The sequence below is a fragment of the Bubalus kerabau genome, chromosome 17 (genome assembly GCF_029407905.1).
Source record: "Bubalus kerabau isolate K-KA32 ecotype Philippines breed swamp buffalo chromosome 17, PCC_UOA_SB_1v2, whole genome shotgun sequence".
NCBI classification, from domain to species: domain Eukaryota; kingdom Metazoa; phylum Chordata; class Mammalia; order Artiodactyla; family Bovidae; genus Bubalus; species Bubalus kerabau.
Window position 1 is genome coordinate 18,807,363 of NC_073640.1, and position 25,631 is coordinate 18,832,993.

The 25,631-nt window shown below is 36.9% G+C and overlaps 1 protein-coding gene across 4 annotated transcripts in view; it reads right to left on the minus strand.

Moving 5' to 3' along the window:
- ITFG1 (integrin alpha FG-GAP repeat containing 1) overlaps positions 1–25,631 on the minus strand; it is a 315,997-nt gene that overhangs the window by 117,784 nt on the left and 172,582 nt on the right. For all 4 annotated transcript variants that reach the window (XM_055552729.1, XM_055552730.1, XM_055552727.1 and 1 more), the window contains exon 10: positions 25,033–25,205. In XM_055552729.1, the coding sequence (XP_055408704.1) occupies positions 25,033–25,205 (173 nt within the window). The remainder of the gene's footprint in view (positions 1–25,032; positions 25,206–25,631) is intronic.

Here is a 25,631-nt window from a genome sequence, read left to right on the forward strand (position 1 = left end):
CATTACTTCCACATCTATTTGCCATGAAGTGATAGGACCAGATGCCATGATCTTAGTTTTCTGAATGTTGAGTTTTAAGCCAACTTTTTCACTCTCCTCTTTCACTTTATTAAGAGGCTCTTTAGTTCTTCTTCACTTTCTGCCATAAGGGTAGTGTCATCTGCATATCTAAGGTTATTGACATTTCTCCCGGCAATCTTGATTCCAGCTTGTCCTTCATCCAGCCCAGAGTTTCTCATGATGTACTCCGCATATAAGTTAAAAAAGCAGGGTGACAATACTTGATGTACTCCTTTCCCGATCTGGAATCAGTCTGTAGTTCCATGTCCAGTTCTAACATATTTCTCAGGAGGCAGGTCCGGTGGTCTGGTATTCCCTTCTTTTTATAGTCAATTGAATTACTGTTCCTTTAAAGGTAATGATTCCTTTTACTCTGATCATTTACATGATTTTTTTCTTCATCTTTAGTTTTCAAAAATTTAAATATGATATGTGGACTTCTTTGGGTGTAAGCTGTTTATGAGGGGCTTTCCAGGTGGCGCCAGTGATGAAGAACCTGCCTGCCAATGCAGGAAACATGGGAGATGTGCGTTTGATCCCTGGGTAGGGAAGATCCCCTGGAGAGGGGCATGACAACCCACTCCAGTATTCTTGCCTGGAGAATCCCACGGACAGAGGAGCTTAGTAGGCTAGTCCACAGGGTCACACAGAGTTGGACACAAATGAAGCGACTTAGCATGCACGCAATGTGTTTGAAGTCTGCTCACTTTCTTCAGTCTGTAGGTCTGTATCTTTCACTACACTTTGGTTGTTTTCAGCCATTATTTCTTCAAATATTTTTCAGCCCTGAATCCTTTTCTGTTGTTTTCTGGATCTCCAATGACATGAAAGCTATATATTTTATTACTATCACACAGAACTGTAAGGCTCTGTTCATCTTGTCTTCAATCCATATTTTCTGTAATCAGGCTAGATAATGTCTACTAATAATTATTTATGTTGTAATACCCATTCTGCTATTGAAGCATTCAGTGAGTTTTAAATTTCAGTGAATGTAATTTTGAATTCTAAAATTCCCATTTTGGTCTACCTTACCACTTCCTTTCTTTGCTTTTTTTCTATTTAGTTCAACAGGGTTTGTAATTGCTTGATGAAGCATTTTTAAGGCAATTGGTAAAACATTTTAGATAATTCCCATATCTGTGTTATCTTCTTGTTGGCAGCTATCAATTGTCTTTTTGAGATTTTCCTTGTTCAATAGTATCAGATAAGATTAGATCAGTCGATCAGTCGTGTCTGACTCTTTGCGACCCCATGAATCGCAGCTCGCCAGGCCTCCCTGTCAATCACCAACTCACAAACCTTTGTTGGCAAAGTAATGTCTCTGCTTTTCAATATGCTATCTAGGTTGGTCATAACTTTCCTTCCAAGGAGTAAGCGTCTTTTAATTTCATGGCTAATGATGAGCAACTGTGGACCGTGCCTTTGACATTGTTTATAGGACTCTAGTTTCTATTTAAATCGTTCTTATAGAAGTCAATCAGAATGAATGTCTCAATTCACTTTTGTGAAATTTTATGTCAATGTCAACTTAGATTCTGAAACTACTGCATTGTTCTACTGCTCTGTGTTGTTTGCTACCAGGGGCCATTTTGAACCTAGGCAGTATTGCACATCGTAGTTCAAGTATCAAGTTACCCTGTGTTGACCCTTGTCATTTTCACACATGGCTACCTACAGGCATACCCATGACTTCAAATGCAGATTTAAAGAATCTCTCCAGCTCTCTCCTCTCCTTAATCCTTTCTCCATTCTGTTGTTAGTAGGTGACAGGGCACTGTCTCTTTGATGACATTTGTTATAGTTGGGTCAGAATGGTCAATAACGCTCCATTCTTAAGTTGCTAATGCACTCGAGAGAGTGGTACACCACTTTATTTAGGGAGGGTGGGAACGCTCTACAGGGTTTGCCTCAATCTGTTTACCAAATGAGTAGAAGCAGAGGAATGCCTCTCATAATGCACATTCGACATATTCCAGAAAGCTCCACTCTCCAGTTTCCATGGCACCCAGTGAGGAGGGTGGTGGCTCTGTCATGGTGCTCATTTGGAGTAGAGCAGGTGTTTTAGCCTGAATCATGTCCCCCTCACCCCTGAAATTCATGTTGAAGACCTAAGACAAAATGCAACTGAATTTAGAGACAGACCCTTTGGGATGATTAAGGTAAAATGATGTCTTATGGTCTCTACTCTAACCCTATAGGAGACTGGTATCCTTATAAAAGGAGGAAGAGTCACTAGAAAAAGAGGAAAGTTCATGTGAGTGCAGCAGCAAGGTGGCTGCTTGTAAGTAATGGAGAGAAGTCTCACCAGAAACCAACCCAGACTGCACCTGGATGTTAGGCTTCTAGCCTCCTGACCTGTGAGAAATAACATATTTGGGAATTTCTATTGTCCAGGTCCTCCATGTTCCCAGTCCTCTGGTTTGAGAGTCTTAGGGCTTTTTGTTCTGCCTTTGCTCAATGGCATTTCTGAACTTCAGGTTACTCTGGTGTCAGGCAGGCCACGATATATTTATGAAATAAAAAAACAAGTGAAAAACCAACCCAAACTCCCAACTAACTACAAATAGGTCCTAGCCAGTTTATCTCCTTTAGTCTTTCAGAGTCTTATAATAACTGTTTTTAATAGTTTATATATTTTTAGGTTTAATTTTTGGGAGATAAAAGATGCACTTTGATTATCCTATCTTATCTGAAATTGGAAACATTCATTTACTTTTGAATCCACTACCACTGGACTTTAATACTTTAAAAACAATCTCATCCAAATTACTAAGAGCTTTGTGTTGGAGAAGGCAATGGCACCCCACTCCAGTACTCTTGCCTGGAAAATCTCATGGACGGAGGAGCCTGGTAGGCTGCAGTCAGTGGGGTCGCTAAGAGTCGGACACGACTGAATGACTTCCCTTTCACTTTTCACTTTCATGCATTGGAGAAAGAAATGGCACCCCACTCCAGTACTCTTGCCTGGAGAATCCCAGGGACGGGGGAGCCTGGTAGGAGGCCGTCTATGGGGTCGCACAGAGTCGGACACGACTGAAGTGACTTAGCAGTAGCAGTTGTGTTGCTAAATCTAAGGGTGAATTCTCAAGCTTCGTTTATATCCAGACTCTGAGCAACTTTTAATAGTAGATCAGTTACTACCCCTTGACATACTTTCATTTGAAAGCCACACTGTGACGGTTTTCCTCACTGGCCTGATCTCCTGTCTCCTTTGCTGGCTAATTTTTGTTCCTTTCTTATAAATGTGGGAGGGCCTGATAGTTCAGCTATCAGTCTGCCTCTCTATCTATACAAATTATCTAAAATATCTAATTCAGCCTTAAGGTTTTTAATACTATATATAAGCAGACTGTTCCTCACTTTTTTTTTTCACTTCATCACTCCTGAACTACATATTTAACTACCTATGCAACAATTCCTCTGGGATGAGTAACGGACATTGCAACCTAAACACATTCTAAGAAGATTATACACATTCTTTTTTCAGTGTCCGAACTGCTTCTCCTCTACTGCTTTCTGCTTCAGGAAATGGTACTCCTGCTCACTCAGTCAGGGGAAGAACCAAGGAGTCACCCTTGACTCCTTTCATTCTCTTGGACTCTACATCTAATTCATAAGGAAAGCCTGTTGGATCTACCTTTAAGTATACAGCAAAACTTACCACTTTCCCACAACTTCAGTGATAACATCTGAATCCACCATTATCTCTTGCCTAGAATTCTGTAGCAGCTTCCTAACTGGTTTCCCTTTTTCAAATCTTCAGCAAATTCACCTCAAATGCATTCTCCAAACAGCAACAAGAATAATTAGATATGATTTTTAAAAATTCAAATCCTGCTTCTGTCCAAACCTTCTAGTGTTTGCCAATGATACTTCAAGTAAAATCCAAAGCCTTTTACCATGGCCCATAAACTGTAAATGGTCTGTCCCAAGGCTACTTCTCTGGACTCATTTCCTACTATTTTCTGGATCACTGACTCCAGCCAGTCACTTCCCTGAACACTTGAACATGATCTTTCAGGACCTTTTCCCTCTACTTAGAATGTTCTTAGATATTCCCAAGGCTTCCTGACCACTGCATTCAGTGAGCAGCTAAACATCATGGCCATAGAAAAGTCTCATCTGATTTCTATTATCCCGAATTATCTACCACCTCTTAGCTGTCCTCCACTCCTATCTGGTTACACAACTGCTTGCTTAATTTTGTTTTCATGGCACTTATTTCTTATAGCTTATATCTACATGTATTTGTCTGTAGTATTTTTTTCCATTATAGTATCAGCTCTAGGCTGATATTATTTCCAGACTGGGCCATGAACATGTTATACCCCTAATAAAATTTGTTCTATGAGTAAATTAATGACCAAGTTTTACGATGCTGTCAGTAGTTCTTATGTGGCTATCTCCTTCTTATCATCTTAGCTTAATCTCAAATGTTATTACTTTGGCAATGCCTTATTTGACAAACATGTTAAGTAGACATCTTGGCCTCAGTGCTAAACACTGAATATAAAGGTCAATGAGAGCAAGGGCTTTATCTTTTCTTGCTTCTCTTGTATCTCTAGCATCTGAAAAAAATGTCCAGTACTAGTTCCGAGTGAATGAACACATGAATAAGTATAACTTGCTTAAAAGAAAAAAAAAATATTTGACAAACTGATATAAAAGGAAGATCAGGATATAAGAAAATGAAAACAAAAAGTTTAGTTGCTTCAAAGAATATTTTAGGTATTTCAAGGTTATTATGGGAAGAAACCACCACATGGTATGACGGTTTTTTTTTATTCTTGCACAACATTTTATTGCCTCCACTTTTGCAGATGAAGAAAACCCTCTTAACTTTCGATGATGTTTTTTAACTGTGGAAAATATACCTAATTTACCTTTTAACAACTTAAAAGCGTACAGTCCAGTGGCATTATGCATATTGTTGTACAATCATCACCACTCTCTAGTTCCAGAAAACTTATCATCTTCAGAAACTAAAACTCTGTACTCATTAAACACTATTTTCTCCTTTCCCTCTTCCTCCCAACCCGATGATCACTGTTCTAGTTTTCATCTTTATGAATTTGACTACTCTAGGTGCTTCCTATAAGTGGAATCATATAGTACTTTTCCATTTGTGACTGGCTTATTTTCCTTAGAATAATATTTTCAAGGTTCACTCATATTGTAACATGTGTCAACATTTCCTTCCAAAGGTTGAATAATATTCCAACATATGTATAAATCATATTTTAAAATCCATTCATCTGCTGATGAGCACATGGGCTGCTTCCATCTTGGCTATTGTGCATAAAGCTTCTATGAACATGGTGAACAAAGTCCATGCTTTCAAATTTTTGGTTATACATTCAGAAGGGGAATTGTCAGATCATATGGCAACTCTATTTTTAACTGAGTAACCACCATATTTTCTGTAGCAGTTGCACCATTTTACATTTTCACTAGAAACACACAATAGTTTCAATTTCTTTCCATCTTTACCTAAAGTTGTTAATTTTATTTATTTTTTTGTTAATTTATTTTATTAAAAAATAGTTATTCTAACTGATGAGAAGAGGTATCTTACTATGGTTTTGATTTGCATTTCCCTACCACACTGTTTCATGTGCTTATTGACCATCTGTATATCTTTTTTGGAGGAATATGGATCCAAGTCCTAGTTTTTAATTTTCTTTTGTGGGGAGGGTGGTGGTGGTGGTTTGTAGCTGACTTGTAGGAATTCTTTATATATTGTGATATTAACCCCTTAACAGATATATGACTTGCAAATTTTTCTCTCATTCTGTTGATAGTATCCCTTAAAGCACAAGAAATTTTCATCCTGATGTAGTTCCATTTGTCTATTTTTGCTTTTGGTGTCATAAGCAAGAAATCACTGCCAAAGACCTAGCTGTGAAGATATCCCAGATTTTCTTCTAAGTGTTTTTATAGTTTTAGCACTTACATTTAAGTCTTTGATAGACTTTGAGTTAATTTTTATATATATTGTAAAGGGTCAGTTTCTCTTTTTTGTATATAGATATTCAGTTTTGCCAACACCATTTATTGAAAAAAGTGTCCTTTTCCTATCGAATAGTCTGGCATCTCAGTCAAAAATCATGTGACCATATATGTGAGGGTTTATTTCTAAGTTTTTTATTCTATTGTATTGTCTGTCTTTATACCAGTTTCAAGCTGTTTTGATTACTATAGTTTAGTGAAATTTGAAATCAGGAAGTCTGAGACTGCCAAGATTACTTTTTCAAGATTGTTTTGGCTATTCTACTAGGTTTTGAAAATATAGCATTTAAAGAACATCTGTCATCTCTAATATGTCATCTTGTGTGTTTAGTTCATTCTATAGTAATGTTCAGTTCATCTGCAAAATGGCATAGTAGTAGTAACAGTTTACCGGGATAGTAGTGAGGATCAAATATGAAATATCATATTTAAAACTGAGAAAAATACCAGAATACATTAGCAATGCTCAGTAAGCATTAGCAATTATCCTGAGAAAAATGTACCAATACAACCTGTGGCAGAACAGCGGCCACCCAAGGATGCTCAGATCCTAATCCCTAGGACTTCTGAATATCTTAGCTTACATAGCTAAAGGAATTTTTCTGAAGGGGTCAAATTAAGGATCTTGAAGTATGGAGATTATCCTGTGTTTTATATGATTATCTAGGTGGGTCCAATGTAATCACAAAGGTCTTTATGAGTGAGAGGAAGAAGGCAAAGATAGTCAGAGGTGATGTGATGGCAGAAGCAGAGGGGAAAAAAGGTGATGTGTGTGGCACCAAAAGAATAGCTGATGTGGGTCTCTGCAGAACAAGAACAGCTTCTAGAAGCTGAAAGTAGTAACCCTACTAACAGTCGGTTTTAGTTTTACAAGATTTATACAGAAATTCTGACCTCTAGCTCTGCTGCAAAATTTGCATTGTTAAACCATTATATTTGTGATAGTCTGTTACAATAGCAATAGGAAACTAATACATATTTTGGTGCAGGAAGTGGTGTAGTGCTGTAACAAATGTCTAAGAATATGAAGTGACTCTGAAATTAGGTAACCAGTGGAGGCTGGAACAATTTTGAGGAATACAATAGAAAAAGCCTAAACTGCTTTGAGGAGATTGCGGTTTGTACAAATATGGATGTTAAAGACTGATGGTGAAGGGTAAGAATAAAAAAATAAAAAAAACACTACACCTTAACAGAGTACACCTAAATCATCATAAATGGATTGTTGGTAGAAAAAGATATTAAAAGTTCTGTTGATAAGGGCTCAAAAAGAGGAGGCACTTACTGTTGGACAGTGGAGGAAAGATGATGCTTGTTATAAAGAAACAGAAAGCTTTAGCTGACTTGCGTCCAACAATTATATGGGAAGCAGAACTGTAAGTGATGAATGTAGACACTTAAGTGAAAAGATTTTGAAGAAAACTTTTGAAGGAAAAACTTGGTCTCACTGTTTGTAAAAAAAAATGTGACAGGTAGGAAAAACACTGAGGGGAGGACTGTTAATCACAAAGAAACCAGAACTTGATGATTTGGGAAATTGTCAGCCTATGTAGGTTGAAAAGATATAAAAATTAGGAAATTCAGTCAGGAAAACATGTTCAGGAGAAAGTGTCAAGGACCTATATGGATAAAATTTTGTTAATGTCTTGGAAGGATCAAAAAATCAAGGAACTCAATTACAAATAGTGCTTTCTGAAGAGATTAGGTTTATAACTCATGGATCCATCAGCCATCTCAGAAGCCAAAAATGGAGACAGGTTTATGTAAGACAGATTTGGAGAGAAGGCTCTTGTCTGATGGAGAGAATTGCTTAGACCCATGCAGAAGACTCACCAAGATTTTTAGAATGCTATACTACCAGAAATACTGCCAGCTTGCACAGAAAGGAACAGAGAGAGAATGAAATGAAAGAAGGTTGTTAAGAGTCTACAAATTCTACAGGCAGGAAAGAGGCTGATCAATTACTCAGTTGAAAACATGAACTACCCTTTAGGAAAAGAAGATGAGCCATAGGCCCTTGGTTGGAGCTGAGTGCCATAGAGGATTAGACTCAGCCCTTAAAACCAAAAGCAGTATGTGTGGCTGGATTCTGTAATTGCTTGAGACCATTAACTCCTTTGTTCCTTAGTTATCTCCCATTTTGAATGGCAATACCTATAATTATTACTTGTCTCATCACTGTATTTGGGAAGCAAATAACTTGTTTACTAGTTTCAAAGATCCATAAATGAAGAGTAATTCTGCCATAATATTAATTACCCCAGTAGCCTTGTTGCTGTTGTTTAGTTGCTAAGTCACATCCAACTCCTTGTGACCCCATGAACTACAGCACACCAGGCTTCCCTGTCCTTTACCATCTCCTGGAGTTTGCTCAAACTCATGTCCTTTGATTGAGTGGGTGATGCCATTCAACCATTCATCCTGTCCCCCGCTTCTCCTACAACCCTCAATCTTTCTCAGCATCAGGATCTTTTCCAATGAGTCAGCTCTTAGACTCCTGGACCTCCTCCCAGGCTCCTCTGCCAGGCTCCTCCGTCCATGGGATTTTTTAGGTAAGAATAGTGGAGTGGGTTGCCATTTCCTGTGCCTAATTTAGATAATTTACATGATGAGAACTGCGACTTTTGAGCTGATAAGCTTAAAAGACATTCTGGACTTGAGTTGATATACTAATGGATTGAGACTTTGGGGGATGATGAGATGGTGTGTATTTTGCATGCAGTATGAGACTTAATCTTTAGGGAGTCAGAGGGTCTCAGATCATGGTATGTGCATGCTCAGTTGCTTTGGTCATGCCCGACTTTTTGTAACCCCATGAACTCTAAGCCCACCAGGCTCCTCTGTCCATGGGATTTTCCAGATGAGAATACTGGAGTGGGTTGTCATGCCCTCCTCCAGGGGATATTTTTGACCCAGGGATCGAACCCTTGTTTCTTATGTCTCTTGTGTTGGCAAGCAGATTCTTTACCACTGGGCCCACCTGAGAAGCCATGTTATTCACTCTACAGAGACCACAATGTTTCTTATAAAAGGGAGGAGAAGAATGGAAGCAGAGCTAAGAAAAGGGAAAAGATTTTGATGGTTAATTTTATATATCAACTTCACCGGGCCATGCTCAGATATTTAGTTAAACATTATTCTGGGCATGTCTTTAAGGGTGTTTCTGGGTAAGACTAACATACAGATTGATAGGCTTCCTAAAACAGATCACCTTCTCTAATGTAGGTGGGTCTGATCCCATCAATTAAAGACATGACTAGAACAAAAAAGCTGAGTAAGAGTGAAACTCTTCGTGCCATTGTTGAGTTAGAACATTGGTTTATTTTTGGCTTTTTGGGACTCAGACTGAAAAACTGACTTTTTTTGGGTTTTGAGCCTGCTGGAATTTGGACTGGAACTTAAACTATCAACTTTCCTGGTTTAGATATCAACTGGAACTGCATCTTGGCTCTCCTGGGTCTTCAGCCAGCTAACTGCCAATCATAGAACTTCTTAGTCTCCATAATCATGTGAGCCAATTCCTTAAAAAAAAAAAAAAAAACCCTCAATCTCTCCTCTTCCCTCCCCCAATTTCTATCTATTTCCTGTTGATTTTGTTTCTCTGGAGAATTCTGAATAATACAGTGATGCTACATAGTTGGCTTTGACAATGGAGACAAAGGAAAGGGCCATGAGTCAAGGGAAGCTGGCAGCCTTAAGAAGTTAGAAAAGACAAAGGAAGAAATTTAGTTACAGCAGAACCAGAACTCCCAGTACTCTGACTGTAGTCTGTGAAACTGATTTCAGACTTCTGACCTCCAGAATTGTGACAGAGTGAATTTGTGTTTTTATGTGATGCTATGTCTGTGGTAATACACTAATATACAATCCACTGTTATTCTCGATACTCTTCTACAATACTGTTTCAGTCATCAGTTGAAGCTTGAGTAAATAAAATGTGGTACATCCATACCTGGAATGAGGTATTTATACAACCTGCAAAAAAGGTAAACTTTGAAAACACTATAATAAGTGAAAGAAGTCAGTGAAGACCAAAATACACGAATCCATTTATCTATAAAAAGATAGGTCTTGTTATACCAGAGACCTATTATGTTTTTTGTTTAATTCATGTGTAACAACACTGAAAATTGTAGCATTTAATCTCTCAGCTTTAGGGACAAAGGCTGCAAAATGAGTATCAGAAAAGACTTGGGCTATTTTAAGTTATTTCCTAAAATCAACACAAGAAAACTTTTTGCTGATATCTTTTAAGTTTCCTTTGAAAGCTGCTGTGGTATAAAATTAACAGGAATAAAATATCCATCAGTCCTTTCTCTGACAATCTGTGTTCTCTTAGTGGTAAGAAGTCACTTAGCTGTCATAGATCTTTTGGAATTAAAGTTGATATTCATGTTGTTGACATTCTAATTTAAATATGTTCTTAATAAGGTAAGCTTTGAAGGGAAGAGGAAGGAATAGTATTTCATTTAATCACACAAGAAACTTGGAGGTAGGTATATTAATTCTTATTTTATAGATGTACAGATATACACAGGCTAAATACATTGCTGAAGGAAACAGAGCTCCTAAGCACTGGCATTTAAATGAAGATTAAAGGCCATGCTCTTTTTTTTATCCCCATGCTAAGCTGCACTTAGAAATAAACTTTTCTTTTAACCTCATGTGATATGTAAGAAACGTATTTTGTAATCCACCCTAACTCAAATTCCGTTTGGGATAAATGCTGTCAAAAATTGGAAAAAAAGGATATCAGCATTATGATGGATTGAAATGCTCCCTTATTTCTACCCTTCAACCAAAAACCAATAAAACATCCACAATTCAACAAAGGTGCCTCTGCCCAACACACCAGGACTCTAGAGAATTTCACACATCTGTAGATGTAAAGGTGGGTGAACTAGAACGCATAGAGGAAGTGAATAAGGGTGAAAAATGAAGTGGCGACCACAGCACCAGGGAACCCAGCAGCAGCAGGGGAAGTGGCACGTATGACTCTGGCTTCCTGGCTGCTGTGGTGGTCTGGGCAGCAGTGGCAAAAGGCCTAGAATCCCACCCCTTTAGTTGTGGAGGCACCCAAGACTCTAGCCCATCTCCTTGCGCAAGGGTGGTGCCCAGGAACCAGAAAACAAGGGACAAAGAACGGATGCCCACGACCTTGGCTCCCTTAAGCCCTTCCTTCTCTGTGGTGATGAAGCTTGTGACTCAGGAGATCACAGACATGGGAAAGGCACAAAAACACCCACCATATATGGAATATACAAACAAACAAAAGACGGAGATAAGTGGTCAAACCAAATCAAACAAAAATGTAGCTACAAAGAATAGAGTAGTGGTTACAAAAGGGGAAGGAGCAAGGAGGGCAGAAGGTAACATGGCTAAAGGATATCAATTCTATGGTGGATAACAAATGGAAACTAAATTTTTGGTGGTGAGTATACTGTAGTGTGGAGAAGGCAATGGCACCCCACTCCAGTGCTCTTGCCTGGAAAATCCCATGGACGGAGGAGCCTGGTGGGCTGCAGTCCATGAGGTTGCTAAGAGTTGGACACGACTGAGCGACTTCATTTTCACTTTTCACTTTCATGCACTGGAGAAGGAAATGGCAACCCACTTCAGTGTTCTTGGCCTGGAGAATCCCAGGGACGGGGAGCCTGGTGGGCTGCCATCTATGCGGTCGCACAGAGTTGGACACGACTGAAGCGACTTAGCAGCAGCAGCAGCATACTATAGTGTACACAGAAACAGAAATATAATTTTGTACTCAAGAACTCTGTACAATGTTATAAACCAATGGTACCTCAATAAAAATTTTTTTTAAAAGGAAAATTCATTTGTGTTTTATTTCTCTTTTAATTAATATACCTGACTGCAAGTATATAATGTAACAGAGAGGTCTGAATTAAAGTTTTATCCTTTTTATGAAGAGGCATTTTTGATTCTGTCAGGTTGGGAAATTGATTCCATACTATCAGTTTCTACCACTATTAGTCTAATTTATACAGCTGGTAAGAATTACAAACATAGAAGTTCAAAATCTTCCATGATCTTGTAAAAGAACTCTGTTATTGCTACTGAGAGGTGATAAAACTTTGTGGGTGTTATTCTAGGAAGGAAGCTGATTAAAATGTCATAGAGTGGAAGTACATATTCCAGAATGCTTTTTCTTTTTCTAGTATCTCCCCCAAAATTTTAAGAGGTACCTGTATATGTTGATGATTTAAAAGTTAAGAAGCTTACTCTGCTTTATAAAAGTATCAGTTCATTTTAGCCGCTCAATTGTGTCTGACGCTTTGCGACCCCATGGACTTACACAGCATGACAGACTTCCCTGTCCATCACCAGCTTGGAGCTTGTTCAAACTCATGTCCATCAAGTTGGTGATGCCATACAACCATCTTGCCCTCTATAATCCCTTTCTCCTGCCTTCAATCATTCCCAGCATCAGGGTCTTTTCCAGTGAGTCAGTTCTTCCCATTGGCCAGTTGGCCAAAGTACTGGAGTTTGAGATTGAGCTTCAGCATCAGTCCTTCCAATGAATATTCAGGGTTGATTTCCTTTAGGATGGACTGGTTTGATCTCCTTGAAGTCCAAGGGACTCGCAAGAGTCTTCTCCAACACCACAGTTCAAAAGCATCAATTCTTGAGTGCTCAGCTTTCTTTTTGGTCCAACTCTCACATTCATACATGACTACTGGAAAAACCATACCTTTGACTAGAAGGACCTTTGTTGGCAAAGTAACGTCTGCTTTTTAATATGCTGTCTAGGTTGGTCATAGCTTTTTTCCCAAGGAGCAAGTGTCTTAATTTCATGTCTGCAGTCACCATCTGAAGTGATTTTGGAGCCCAAGGAAATAAGTCTGTCACTGTTTCCATTGTTCCCCTATCTGTTTGCCATAAAGTGATGGGGCCGGATGCCATGATCTTTGTTTTTTGAACATTTTTTTGCTGTCCTTTCACTTTCATCGAGAGGCTCTTCAGTTCGTCTTTGCTTTATGCCATTAGTGTGGTGTCATCTGCATATCTGAGGTTATTGATATTTCTCCCTGCAATCTTGAATCTAGCTGTGTTTCATCCAGCCCAGCATTCTTTTTTTTTTTTTTTTTAATTTAATTTTATTTTTAAACTTTACATAACTGTATTAGATTTGCCAAATATCAAAATGAATCCGCCACAGGTATACATGTGTTCCCCATCCTGAACCCTCCTCCCTCCTCCCTCCCCATTCCATCCCTCTGGGTCGTCCCAGTGCACCAGCCCCAAGCATGCAGTATCGTGCATCGAACCTGGACTGGCAACTCGTTTCATACATGATATTTTACATGTTTCAATGCCATTCTCCCAAATCTTCCCACCCTCTCCCTCTCCCACAGAGTCCATAAGACTGTTCTATACATCAGTGTCTCTTTTGCTGTCTCGTACACAGGGTTATTGTTACCATCTTTCTAAATTCCATATATATGCGTTAGTATACTGTATTGGTGTTTTTCTTTCTGGCTTACTTCACTCTGTATAATAGGCTCCAGTTTCATCCACCTCATTAGAACTGATTCAAATGTATTCTTTTTAATGGCTGAATAATACTCCATTGTGTATATGTACCACAGCTTTCTTATCCATTCATCTGCTGATGGACATCTAGGTTGCTTCCATGTCCTGGCTATTATAAACAGTGCTGCGATGAACATTGGGGTACTCGTGTCTCTTTCCCTTCTGGTTTTCTCAGTGTGTATGCCCAGCAGTGGGATTGCTGGATCATAAGGCATGTCTATTTCCAGTTTTTTAAGGAATCTCCACACTGTTCTCCATAGTGGCTGTACTAGTTTGCATTCCCACCAACAGTGTAAGAGGGTTCCCTTTTCTCCACACCCTCTCCAGCATTTATTACTTGTAGACTTTTGGATCGCAGCCGTTCTGACTGGTGTGAAATGGTACCTCATAGTGGTTTTGATTTGCATTTCTCTGATAATGAGTGATGTTGAGCATCTTTTCATGTGTTTGTTAGCCATCTGTATGTCTTCTTTGGAGAAATGTCTATTTAGTTCTTTGGCCCATTTTTTGATTGGGTCATTTATTTTTCTGGAGTTGAGCTGTAGGAGTTGCTTGTATATTCTCGAGATTAGTTGTTTGTCAGTTGCTTTATTTGCTATTATCTTCTCCCATTCTGAAGGCTGTCTTTTCACCTTGCTAATAGTTTCCTTTGATGTGCAGAAGCTTTTAAGGTTAATTAGGTCCCATTTGTTTATTTTTGCTTTTATTTCCAATATTCTGGGAGGTGGGTCATAGAGGATCCTGCTGTGATGTATGTCAGAGAGTGTTTTGCCTATGTTCTCCTCTAGGAGTTTTATAGTTTCTGGTCTTACGTTGAGATCTTTAATCCATTTTGAGTTTATTTTTGTGTATGGTGTTAGAAAGTGTTCTAGTTTCATTCTTTTACAAGTGGTTGACCAGAGTTCCCAGCACCACTTGTTAAAGAGATTGTCTTTAATCCATTGTATATTCTTGCCTCCTTTGTCGAAGATAAGGTGTCCATATGTGCGTGGATTTATCTCTGCCAGCCCAGCATTCTGCATGCTGTGCTCTGCATAGAAGTAAAACAAACATGGTGACAGTAAACAGCCTTGACACACTCCTTTCCCAATTTGGAACCAGTGCTGTTCCATGTCTAGTTCTAACTGTTGCTTCTTGATCTGCATACAGATTTCTCAGGAGGCAGGTAAGGCGGTCTGGTATTCCCCTCTCTTTCAGAATTTTCCACAGTTTATTGTGATCCACACAGTCAAAGGCTTTAGTGTAATCAATAAAGCAAAAGTAGATGTTTTTCTGGAATTCTCTTGCTTTTTTGATGATCCAGCGAATGTTGGCAATTTGATCTCTGGTTCCTCTGCCTTTTCGAATTCCAGCTTGAACATCTTGAAGTTCATGGTTCATACACTGTTGAAGTCTGGCTTGGAGAATTTTGAGCATTACTTGGCTAGCATGTGAGGTGAGTGCAATTGTGCGGTAGTTGGAACATTCTTTGGCATTGCCTTTCTTTGGGATTGGAATGAAAACTTGACCTTTTCCAGTCCTGTGGCTATTGCTGAGTTTTCTAAATCTGCTGCCATACTGAGTATAGCACTTTAACAGCATCATCTTTTAGGATCTGAAATAGCTCAGCTGGAATTCCATCACCACTAGCTTTGTTTGTAGTGATGCTTCCTAAGGCCCACCTGACTTTGCATTCTAGGATGTCTGGCTCTAGGTGAATGATCACACCATCATGGTTTTCTGTGTCATAAAGATCATTTTCGTATAGTTCTTTTGTATATGGTTGCCACATCTTCTTAATATCTTCTGCTTCTGTTAGGTCTATACTCTTTCTGTTCTTAATTATGCCAATCTTTGCATGAAATGTTCCCTTGCTATCTCTAATTTTCCTGGAGAGAACTCTAGTCTTTCTCATTCTATTGCTTTCCTGTATTTCTTTGCATTGCTCACTTAGGAAGGCTTTCTTATCTCTCTTTGCTATTCTTTGGAACTCTGCATTAAGATTGATATATCTTTCCTTTTAGCCTTTGCCTTTTGCTTCTCTTCTTTTTCAGCTATTTGTAAGGCCTCCTCAGACAGCCATTTTGCCTTTTGCATTTCTTCTTCTTGAGGCAGTTTGGATCATTGCCTTCTGTACAATGTGATGAACCTCATCCATAGTTCTTCAGGTACTCTACCTATCAGATCTAATCCCTTGAATCTTTTATCACTTCCACTGTATAATCATAAGGGGTTAGATTTAGGACATAATGGAATGGTCTAGTGGTATTCCCTATTCTCCTCAATTTAAAATCTGAATTTTGCAATAAGGAGTTCATGATCTGAGCCATAGTCAGCTCCTGGTCTTGTTTTTGCTGACTGTATAGAACTGCTCCATCTTCGGCTGCAAAGAATATAATCAATCTGATTTCAGTATTGACCATCTAGTGATGTCCATGTGTAGAGTTGTCCCTTGTATTGTTGGAAGAGGGTGTTTGCTACGACCAGTGTGTTCTCTTGGCAAAACTCTGTTAGCCTCTGCCCTGATTCATTTTGTACTCCAAGGCCAAACCTGCCTGTTATTCCAGGTATCTCTTGACTTCCTACTTTTCCATTCCAGTCCCCTATGATGAAAAAGATATCTTTTTTTTTGATGTTGGTTCTAGAAGGTCTTATAGGTCTCATATCATACTTCTAGGTCTCAACCTCACACTTATAATAGTATAATTTTATATAAAATCAAAGTTAGCAACATACTCATCAATTATATAGGAAATGCTTATTGGAATTTATCTTGGTAGCAACAGTGTAATGAAAGTAATGAAATTTATCAACATAGCATACACTCAAAAAAATTAGAATCCTATACTCTTCAGATTAGCAGGCAGGCTGGAGGAAAATAAAGAAATGTTCACATCTGCAAGGTCTCAGAAAAATCTACAAACTCTCCTTGATAAAATTACTTGCCAACATACCCAGAAAAATAACAGATGAATCAAAGAAAGAATGGAAGATGGATGTGTCCAATGGTGATCAAAGAAACCAGTAAACTTTGTAGCCAATTGTAAATAATGGCAACAATAAAATGTGAAAATAAACACACATATAAATAGATGAGTCCTAAATGATATCAACATGGTGATGACATCACTGAATGAGAGAAGGGGTAGGCGAAAGAGAACTGAATGTATGCTAAAAATCTTATCTTAAGGACAGTCTGTCTCTAATAGTTTGTTAAAAAATGTAACAACTATAATAGAAATAAGATTTATAATATTCAAATCATCTTAGGAACTAGAAAAGGAACAGAAATTTGAATGATCCAAAAGAAGGCAGAAAAATAAGGAAAATGATGAATACAATGATAAAATGGCAAGGATAAATCAAGGCATATATTACCACATAATAATATACTAATAACTAAAATAATAGCAGACATTACATAGAACTCATGCTATGCTATGCCATGTGTGATGCAAGTTCTCATTTAATTCTCACAATAACCTTATGAGGTAGGTATTATTGTTTTTCTCATTAAAAGATATTAAAACTGAGATAGGTTATTTGCCATGATCACACAGGTAATAACAGAGACAGAATTTGAATCTAGGCTCCACAGTACATGCTTTTTATCCACTAAGACAGAGATTCATACATTCAGTTTTTTAAAATTCCCATCATATAGTCCTTTTTTCACTCAACCTATGGTTTTGAAGATTCATCCATGCTGCTAACTATCCTTCTTCAGTAATTTATTATTATCTTATTGCCAAGCATTATTAAATTGTATAAACATACCATGATTTATTTATTCTCTTGATATGGACCTTGTTTTGCTTCCCATTTGGTGCTACTGTGCATAAAGATACTGTGAACATTCTTTCAGAATCTTTTTGTGAACTCAAGTTTTAATTTATTTCACAAAAGAACCTAGAAATGAAATTGCTGGATCGCAGGAAAGGTACATGTTTAACCTCATAAGAAACTGCAAGTTTTCCAAAATGATTGTGCAATTTTACATTCTTAATAAAAAATGTGTAAGAGTTCCAGTTGTTCTACATCCTTACCAACATTTGTGTTATTGCCTTATTTAACTGCACCCATTCTAGGGGGTATTATCAAGTGTATCATATGGGTTTAACTGCATTTCCTTATCAGTGATATTGGATATCTTTTCATATGTTTACTGGCCATCTGTATACCTTTTCCACTGAACTGCCTTAGTGCCTATGCAAAAAAAAAGAATCAGTTGATCATAATATGTACAGCTGTATTTCTGGACTCAGACATTGCTCTCTATATGTATTCTTACATAAATACCACAGTGTCTTCATTACTGCAGTTTCACAGGAAGTCTTAAAAGTCAGGCAGAAATGATTCCTCCACCTTGTTGTTTCTTCAAGCATTCTGACTAACCCAGGTTTTAATTGAGCTAATGGACTGCCCTGGTGGCTCAGTGGTAAAGAACTTGCCTGCCAAGTAGGAGATGCAGGTTTGGTCCCTGGGTCGGGAAGATCCCCAGGAGAAGGAAATGACAACCCAATCCAGTATTATTGCCTGGGAAATCCCACGGACAGAGCAGTCTGGTGGGCTATAGTCCACGAGGTCATGGAAGAATTGGACATGACCTGGCGACTGAACAACAAAATCGAGGTAATCTAGTTTTTCACATATAAATATCAGAATGAAAATATAAATTTCTTCTGAAGTGAATGGGGAATATGATTGAAATTGTGTTCAATTTATAGATCCGATAAATAAAATATAAATATACAGATCAAGCTGAAAGATCAAGAAAGTCTGTTCTCTACAGAGAATATTGAGTATTCTGATGTGTAAATATGGTATCTCTCTTTTTTGAGGGGGCCTGTTTAAATTACTCTCAGTAATGTTCTGGGATTCAAAAATAGGTACAACTGAATTTTGTTGATAGAAATCAAAAACACTGGGTATGACGAGGCTGGGTATTAACTAGGGTCATAGAAACGTTTTACATTTTGACTGGAGTACTGGGTACACAGGTGTAAACATTAGCAAAACTCATCAAATTGTATATTGAACATTTTTGCATTTTATTGAATGCAAAATTTTCCAGAATAAAATGCCATATAAAAGCTAAAATGGGTAGAACTGTATGCAGAGTAAATGCTAAGAAAAAGAAACAGGATAGAGATTATGTGCTGTGCTATGGTTAGTTGCTCAGTCATGTCCGACTCTTTGCAACCCCATGGACCCAGGTCTGTTGCATAGCAACCTGGATTTGATCCCTGGGTAGGGAAGATCCCCTGGAGAAGGGAACGGCAACCCACTCCAGTATTCTTTCCTGGAGAATTCCAAGGATAGAAGAGCCTGAGAGGCTACAGTCCATGGGTCACAAAGAGTTAGACATGACTGAGTGACTTTCACTCACATACTCTCCTGCATTGCAGCTGGATTTTTTTTTACCATCTGAGCCATGAGGGAAGCCCAAGAATACTGAAATGGGTAGCCTATCCCTTGTGCAGGCTATCTTCCAGACCCAGGAATTGAACAGGGTCTCCTGCATTGCAGGTGGATTATCTACCAGCTGAGCTACCAGGGAAGCCCAGAGATTACAGTATGACAAAAACACACACACACACACACACACAAAGAATAATTCAAAGCAAGCGTTAAAGAAAAAGAAAAAAGGAAAGAAAAAAATAGATAGTTTACAATTAACAAAAGAAGTCAGAGGACACACCCTTATGCACCTAGTAACCAAGGTTGCAAGTCCATAAATTAAAAATTGATAAAGAAGCTGACAACCGTATACTTCCATAGCAGAGGATTAATATACTTTTAAAAATAGATAAAAATATATAAGGGTGTATAGAAGACTTAAATAACACAACTAACACAAATGATATTTCAAATAACCATGCATTCAGTTATCTATCAAACTACCAGAAAACTCTCAAGAAGTTTTGAAAAGTATTGCACAAGACAGTTCAATTTTTGCAATGCAATAACCTTCATGAACAATAAAAAAATAAACTCAAACAGGAAGAAAACAACAAAAAACAACTCCCCAAACATATTTACATGAACATTTGAAAAACCTTCCAGAATAATGTGTAGGTTAAGAGAAATTTCAAATAAATACAAAAGAAGAGAACATAAAAACACTAATTATCAAAATATGTGGTTTGAGGCCAAGGACATAGACTATAGTCTTAAAGTCCTTTATTAAAAAATAAGAAAATGGGAGAAACTCTATTAAGTATTCAATTAAATAAACTAAAAGAAAAACAAAAATAAATCTAAAGAAAGCAAAAAAGGGAAGGAATTAAATATAGAACCAGAAATAAAATATTTAGGAAAAAACCCATGTTATCATTGAAAATAGGAGTAATTTTAAAAGCAATTATAATAACAACAAAAACACAGATATTAATGAAATAATAAAATAGAATAGCCTTAATTCTGATGAATAAAGTGTAACAGGTAAATAAAATTACAAACACGAAGGGCCTACACCTATAGATTCAAAGGAAATGTAAAAATTATAGAAGCATGCAACATCATGACAATAAACTCAATATGCAGGAGTAATTATTGAAAGAGTGATTAAAACTGATTGCCAATAAATAATATTTAATATATATTCTTTTAGGAATTAACAGAGACTGCCAGTGCTTTATCATCTACATAATTTTTTCCCTAATAATTAATTAGTAAATCCTATTTCATTTTAATATGGGATGAAAAATTGTAATATGATATTCACTAGGGCAGAAGAATAGGCAACCTTATCGTAGAAAAATTTTATCTTTACAAATTTCAACTACTGAAGCTAAAATTGGTTTGTGAGTAAATATAGTATGAGTTCTTCAGTGATTAAATAGTGTGAGTTCTTCAGTGATGAGGTATCCAGGGTACGATTTCAAACACACTGTAAATTTCTTATTCTGCCATATAATTTTGGGCTAATTTAGTATTCTCCTTCATTTGAGGTATAGAAGTTACTGAATAAGACAGTGCAATCAGAAATAGTATAAAAATGAAAGTAAATTTAAGCCTGATAAGATATTCTATATTGTAAAAACTGATTTAAAAAAAATCACATATTGAATGTTTCTGGAGGCTTTATAATAATTTGCTTAGGAGGAAGTAATATATTTTATTAAGTCCAAAGTATGTGAATATGATTCTTGTATTCAGTATCTTTATTAATTTTGAAAAAGAAACATTTTAAAAAAACAACCTTGCTCTACCCCTATGTATAATTCTATAAAACACCCTAAGCAAATTTATTAAAATATTCTTGTCTTCAATAAGCTGTGAATGCAGATAACTTCCCTACCCAGTGTTATTATTCATTAACTAAGGGTTAGTTACTGATTTAGATCCTAAGATTTAGTAATCTAGGTTGTAATGTTAGAAACAGGCTGTCCTCCCATTTGAAGTAATCATTTGAAGAGATGGAAATTATGTGACTTAGCCTATCAAGATTTATTCTGTGAAAGTTTTTTCTTTTATTGTAAATTAGGAAGTCTGTTACATCTTCACATTCATGGAAAAGACTGTGATTAACTTCATTTAAAAAAGATTATGGTGAAGCATTTGAAGTGTAAAACATAAAATTAGTAACATATTGGATTTAATTAAAAAGCATGATAAATCCTGTTACATTTCATAATAAAAATGAAAAATAACAGTGGCTAGAAATGGAGAAGTGGATAAGGGATCTGTACCATCAATCTCCTTACCTACTAAAGTAGAACATCTGAAACAAAATAGAGCCTTTTTTGGTGACTCAGGGTATCAATATGAACTTAAATTATTCTAAAAACCTGAGGGTCAAGATGAAAATGCAGATTATACTGAATGGGTAATTAGCTAATATCTGCAAAAGTGCCCAGTAATTCTTTTTGACAGAGTTCCAGATCCCAACCTGTTTCTGGTTATCTTTCAGTCTCTCATAAGGGTAGCTTGAATGTATACCACCAACACACCCAAATTATACCTCTGGTTTTCGAATTAACAAAACACAAATTAACTAACAAAAGAGAACACATGCTTGTACATAATCAATCTCCTCTAACCGCTACTGTTTAGTTGCTAAGTCGTGTCCAACTCTTTTACGATCCCATGGAGTGCAGCCTGCCAGGCTCTCCTGTCCATGGGATTTCCCAGGCAAGAATACTAGACTGGGTTGCTGTTTCCTTCACCAAGAAATCTTCCCAAACCGGGTATTGAACCCATGTCTCCTTCATTGTTAGGCTGGTTCTTTACCCCTGAGCCACCTGGGAAGCCCTTCTGACAGTGACTCTCAGAAAGCTTATGCGTTTTATTTATTTGACCTTAGCTTGCTCCTTCTTTCTCTTGTCAGAGTGACCTTTACTGTCTGCCCAAATCATCGTCTCCAACCTCTGCTAAAAATGTATTATTTTGGTTATCTACTACTTCCTTCTAAATTTTTTTCTTACAGGGAAAGGAAAACGATTTAGATTCTATAAGCTTAGAGTCCTGACTGCAAATGTGTGATCTTGGACAAGCAATCTGACTTATGTGAGACTGTTTCCATATTTGAGCTTCCCTGGTGGCTCATCTGGGAAAGAATCTGCCTTCAATGTGGGAGACCTGGGTTTGATCCCTGGGTTGGGAAGATTCCCTGGAGAAGGGAACAGCTACCCACTCCAGTATTTACCAAATGCAGATTATACCATCCTATAAAAATTATTGTGAACTAATATGCATGAAAAACACTTTATAAACTAAAGCCCTTTTTTTTTTTTATTCCTGGCATTAACTGACAAGGAATATATTGCATTTATTGATTTACCTTATACACAAAATTAAAAACTTATAAAAACAGAATTATTATTAGCTTAACAGCATAGTATGGAATAATCTCATTCTAACTTTGCTCTTTTTCTCTCAAAAAAAAAAAAAAAAAAAAAAAGAAGAAAATTCAGACAAGTAAGATAAGATGACTACACACAGAGGACTACAGTAAACACAGGGCAACTGAGCGGCAGTAGGTCCAAGGGAAGAACCACGGTTTTCAGTCAGTGGTGTCACAGATGTACAATGGCTGATCTCAGACCACGCTGTTTTGTTTAGAGTCACTTGCTGCCTCTATAAATGTCCTTAATAGAGATTTTTCATGTAATATGATTTTAAAGGTTAACGTTAAACAATTAAGACCTTTAATAAAAAATAAAAAACAAACATAGGCCCAAACAGCAACTCTCCTCTGAAAACAAAAAAATACAAGTTTACAAGCCACAGTTTTAGAACTTCTTTTCATGAAACACATATTGTGGATTTTTAGTCTCATCCGTGTAGTTAATCTCTACCTAATTTTCAAAATCTGCATAAAAAAAGAAGAATTCTTCAGGTAGCAGCCCTTACAAATATAAACTGCAACCCTGTACGACTTCTTAGCAATACAGCAGTCCTGAAATCAGTTAAAAGTTATAAAATGCTTTTTCAACAAAATTTGAATAGTAGAAAAGGATTATAATGCACACTATGTCTTATTTTCCTTCTTTTATGTTTCAAAGAATGTATTATGCTGAATTTTCCTAGACACGCATCTCTCAAGTATAGGACTCTTTCTCATCTAGTGATTTAATGAACACTGAGATGCACTGAAATCTATCCTTCAATTCTCATCTATCCCAAAAGAATAAAAAAGAAACCCCAGGCTTTAAACAGCTGCTTTTATAAAAGCTCTAAGAATCTATGACTGCCTTTTACTTAATGTTTCCTATACAGCCATAGTGTGCACTACTGAATTAGCTGCTGATATCATCATTATTATTTATGGGCTTCCCTGGTGGCTCAATGGCAAAGACTCCACCTGCCAATGCAGGAGACACATGAGATGTGGGTTTGATCCCTGGGTCAGATCCTCTGGAGAAGGAAATGATAACCCACTCCAGTATTCTTGCCTGGGAATACCATGGAGAGAGGAGGCCAGTGGGCTACAGTCCATGGGGGTCCCAAAGAGCTGGACACAACGCATGCAAATTCAATTCACTGTCATTATTACTGAATGGTAAAGGTAAGTTAAATATTTGATGGCTTGAAGGAGAAAATGTTGATAAAAAAAACTTTTATGACAAAATATAAATTGCTTGCATGTTTTTCTAAGAATAAGTAATCACGGACTTAAATGAATTTGAGATGTAATTTCTTATTCTTTTGAATAGGGTAAATGTTCAAATTAAAGCAATTTTTACATTTCTTTGCTTTTATAGGGCACTATATATTTAAAAGGAAGAAAAATCACATTCAACTCAGAGATTTCTTTTGGTTCTATCAGATGTGCTTCACACATAGGTGATGAGTGGTATATACTACTCTGCATTACAGAGCACGATGCTCATATCTGTGGAAAATTCTGTAAATACAGCTCAGAGTGACTATAATTCAAATCAAGGTCCTCAGAAAAGTTAAAGTACAATTCTTCATAATTTTTTATAAATATTTAGGGATAATCACTAATAATGTATGGTTTCCTAAAAATCACATTTCTAGATAACATTGTTTTATGTTGAAATTAACAATAGTCTAGTTTCTTTCCCCAGGACAGTTGTATTACATTATGAGCCTGGTAGTAAATGTGAGCTGAATCATCACAAATTCCAGAGTCAAAAAATGAATTAATGCTCAGAAGGAAAACTATGGATAGATATGATTTAAGAGGCAAGAAAGAATAAGGAGTAAGAAACACAACTAACTGTAATATGAAAAATACAATAAAGCATTAAAATTTCAGAAGAGTCATATTAACAGAATCTGCCAAGAACAGACTGTGAATTTAACTACATTGGTTTAGCTACTGGTACTTCTATTTAAGGTGAAAAAGTAGCAACAATATTCAAAATTAGTGATAGTGCAATAAATGTACTAAGCGATTTTGTATTTACAAATATTATCAACAGACATGTGTAAATTCTTCATACCATTACAAACAAGTAACAGTAAGGCAACATTCACTGATAGTACAAGTCGGCATATGATGAGTATCTTGTTAATTGCTTCATTTATTTTTAACTCACCTTTTCCCACCACAACTCCATGACAGAGGTGCAATTATTACTCTCAATGAGGGGGTTAGGTAAGCTGCCCAAGTCGCACAGGTGCTAAATGGCTGGACTGAGTTAAGCCTAGGCTGAACTCTTGACATTCATAGTCTTTAGACTCAAAATGTAACTGAGTCATTTGCTTATAAAAATTTTGACCTTTTAAAGACCAAGCTTGTTGAGTGAAAATATGCCTTTCACTGGTCTATAAAATAGAACAAGAACAGGTATTCTAAGCAGTTGGGAGAAGTTCAGGGACCATGTAAAAAACAGAAACTGAACTCTTTGTGTTCCTTATTTAAGGGACTGTACCTTATTTAGGTGCTATTCAGGTATAATGTGTCATAGTGAAGATATTTTACACATATTTTTCCTTTTGACTTAATTTCCATACCTTCCAGATGTATTCTTCAGTATGGCAAGAGCATCTGGATAGCCATCCATGTTGTAATCTCCAATATGAAGGGTAATTGGAATTGGTATTTCAGTTGGTTGCTGTTCATGTACAAATGGCACAAAGCCCCAGAGTGTACCCTTACTGCTAAAATCCTGTAGGACAGGAATCCACTGTGGATTAAGAGAAAAAAATTAGATATTATAGTCATTTTAGAAAAAAAAAATCACCATTTGTAAAACAAATGATCCACAAAAAATCCTCAAGATACGTATCATCTTTCTTAAGTTGTATCTCTGCAAAATGGCAGAGTATTATAATTTACTTTGATAAATAGGTAACTGACACTCTAAAAAAAATAAGTCTACCTTAAAATTTATCAGTAGTCATCTTTCCTTGAACTAGCATATAGAACCTTAAAAAGTTTTTCACAGAATATGGAATCTTAGGATTGAACTGATATTATCAAACATTTAGTTGAACTGTCCATTTAAAAACATGTGTTGGGGACTTCCCTGGTGGTCCAGTGGTTAATAATCCACCCTGCAATGCAGGGACATTGGTTTAATCCCTGGTCTGGAAAGATCCCACATGCCGCA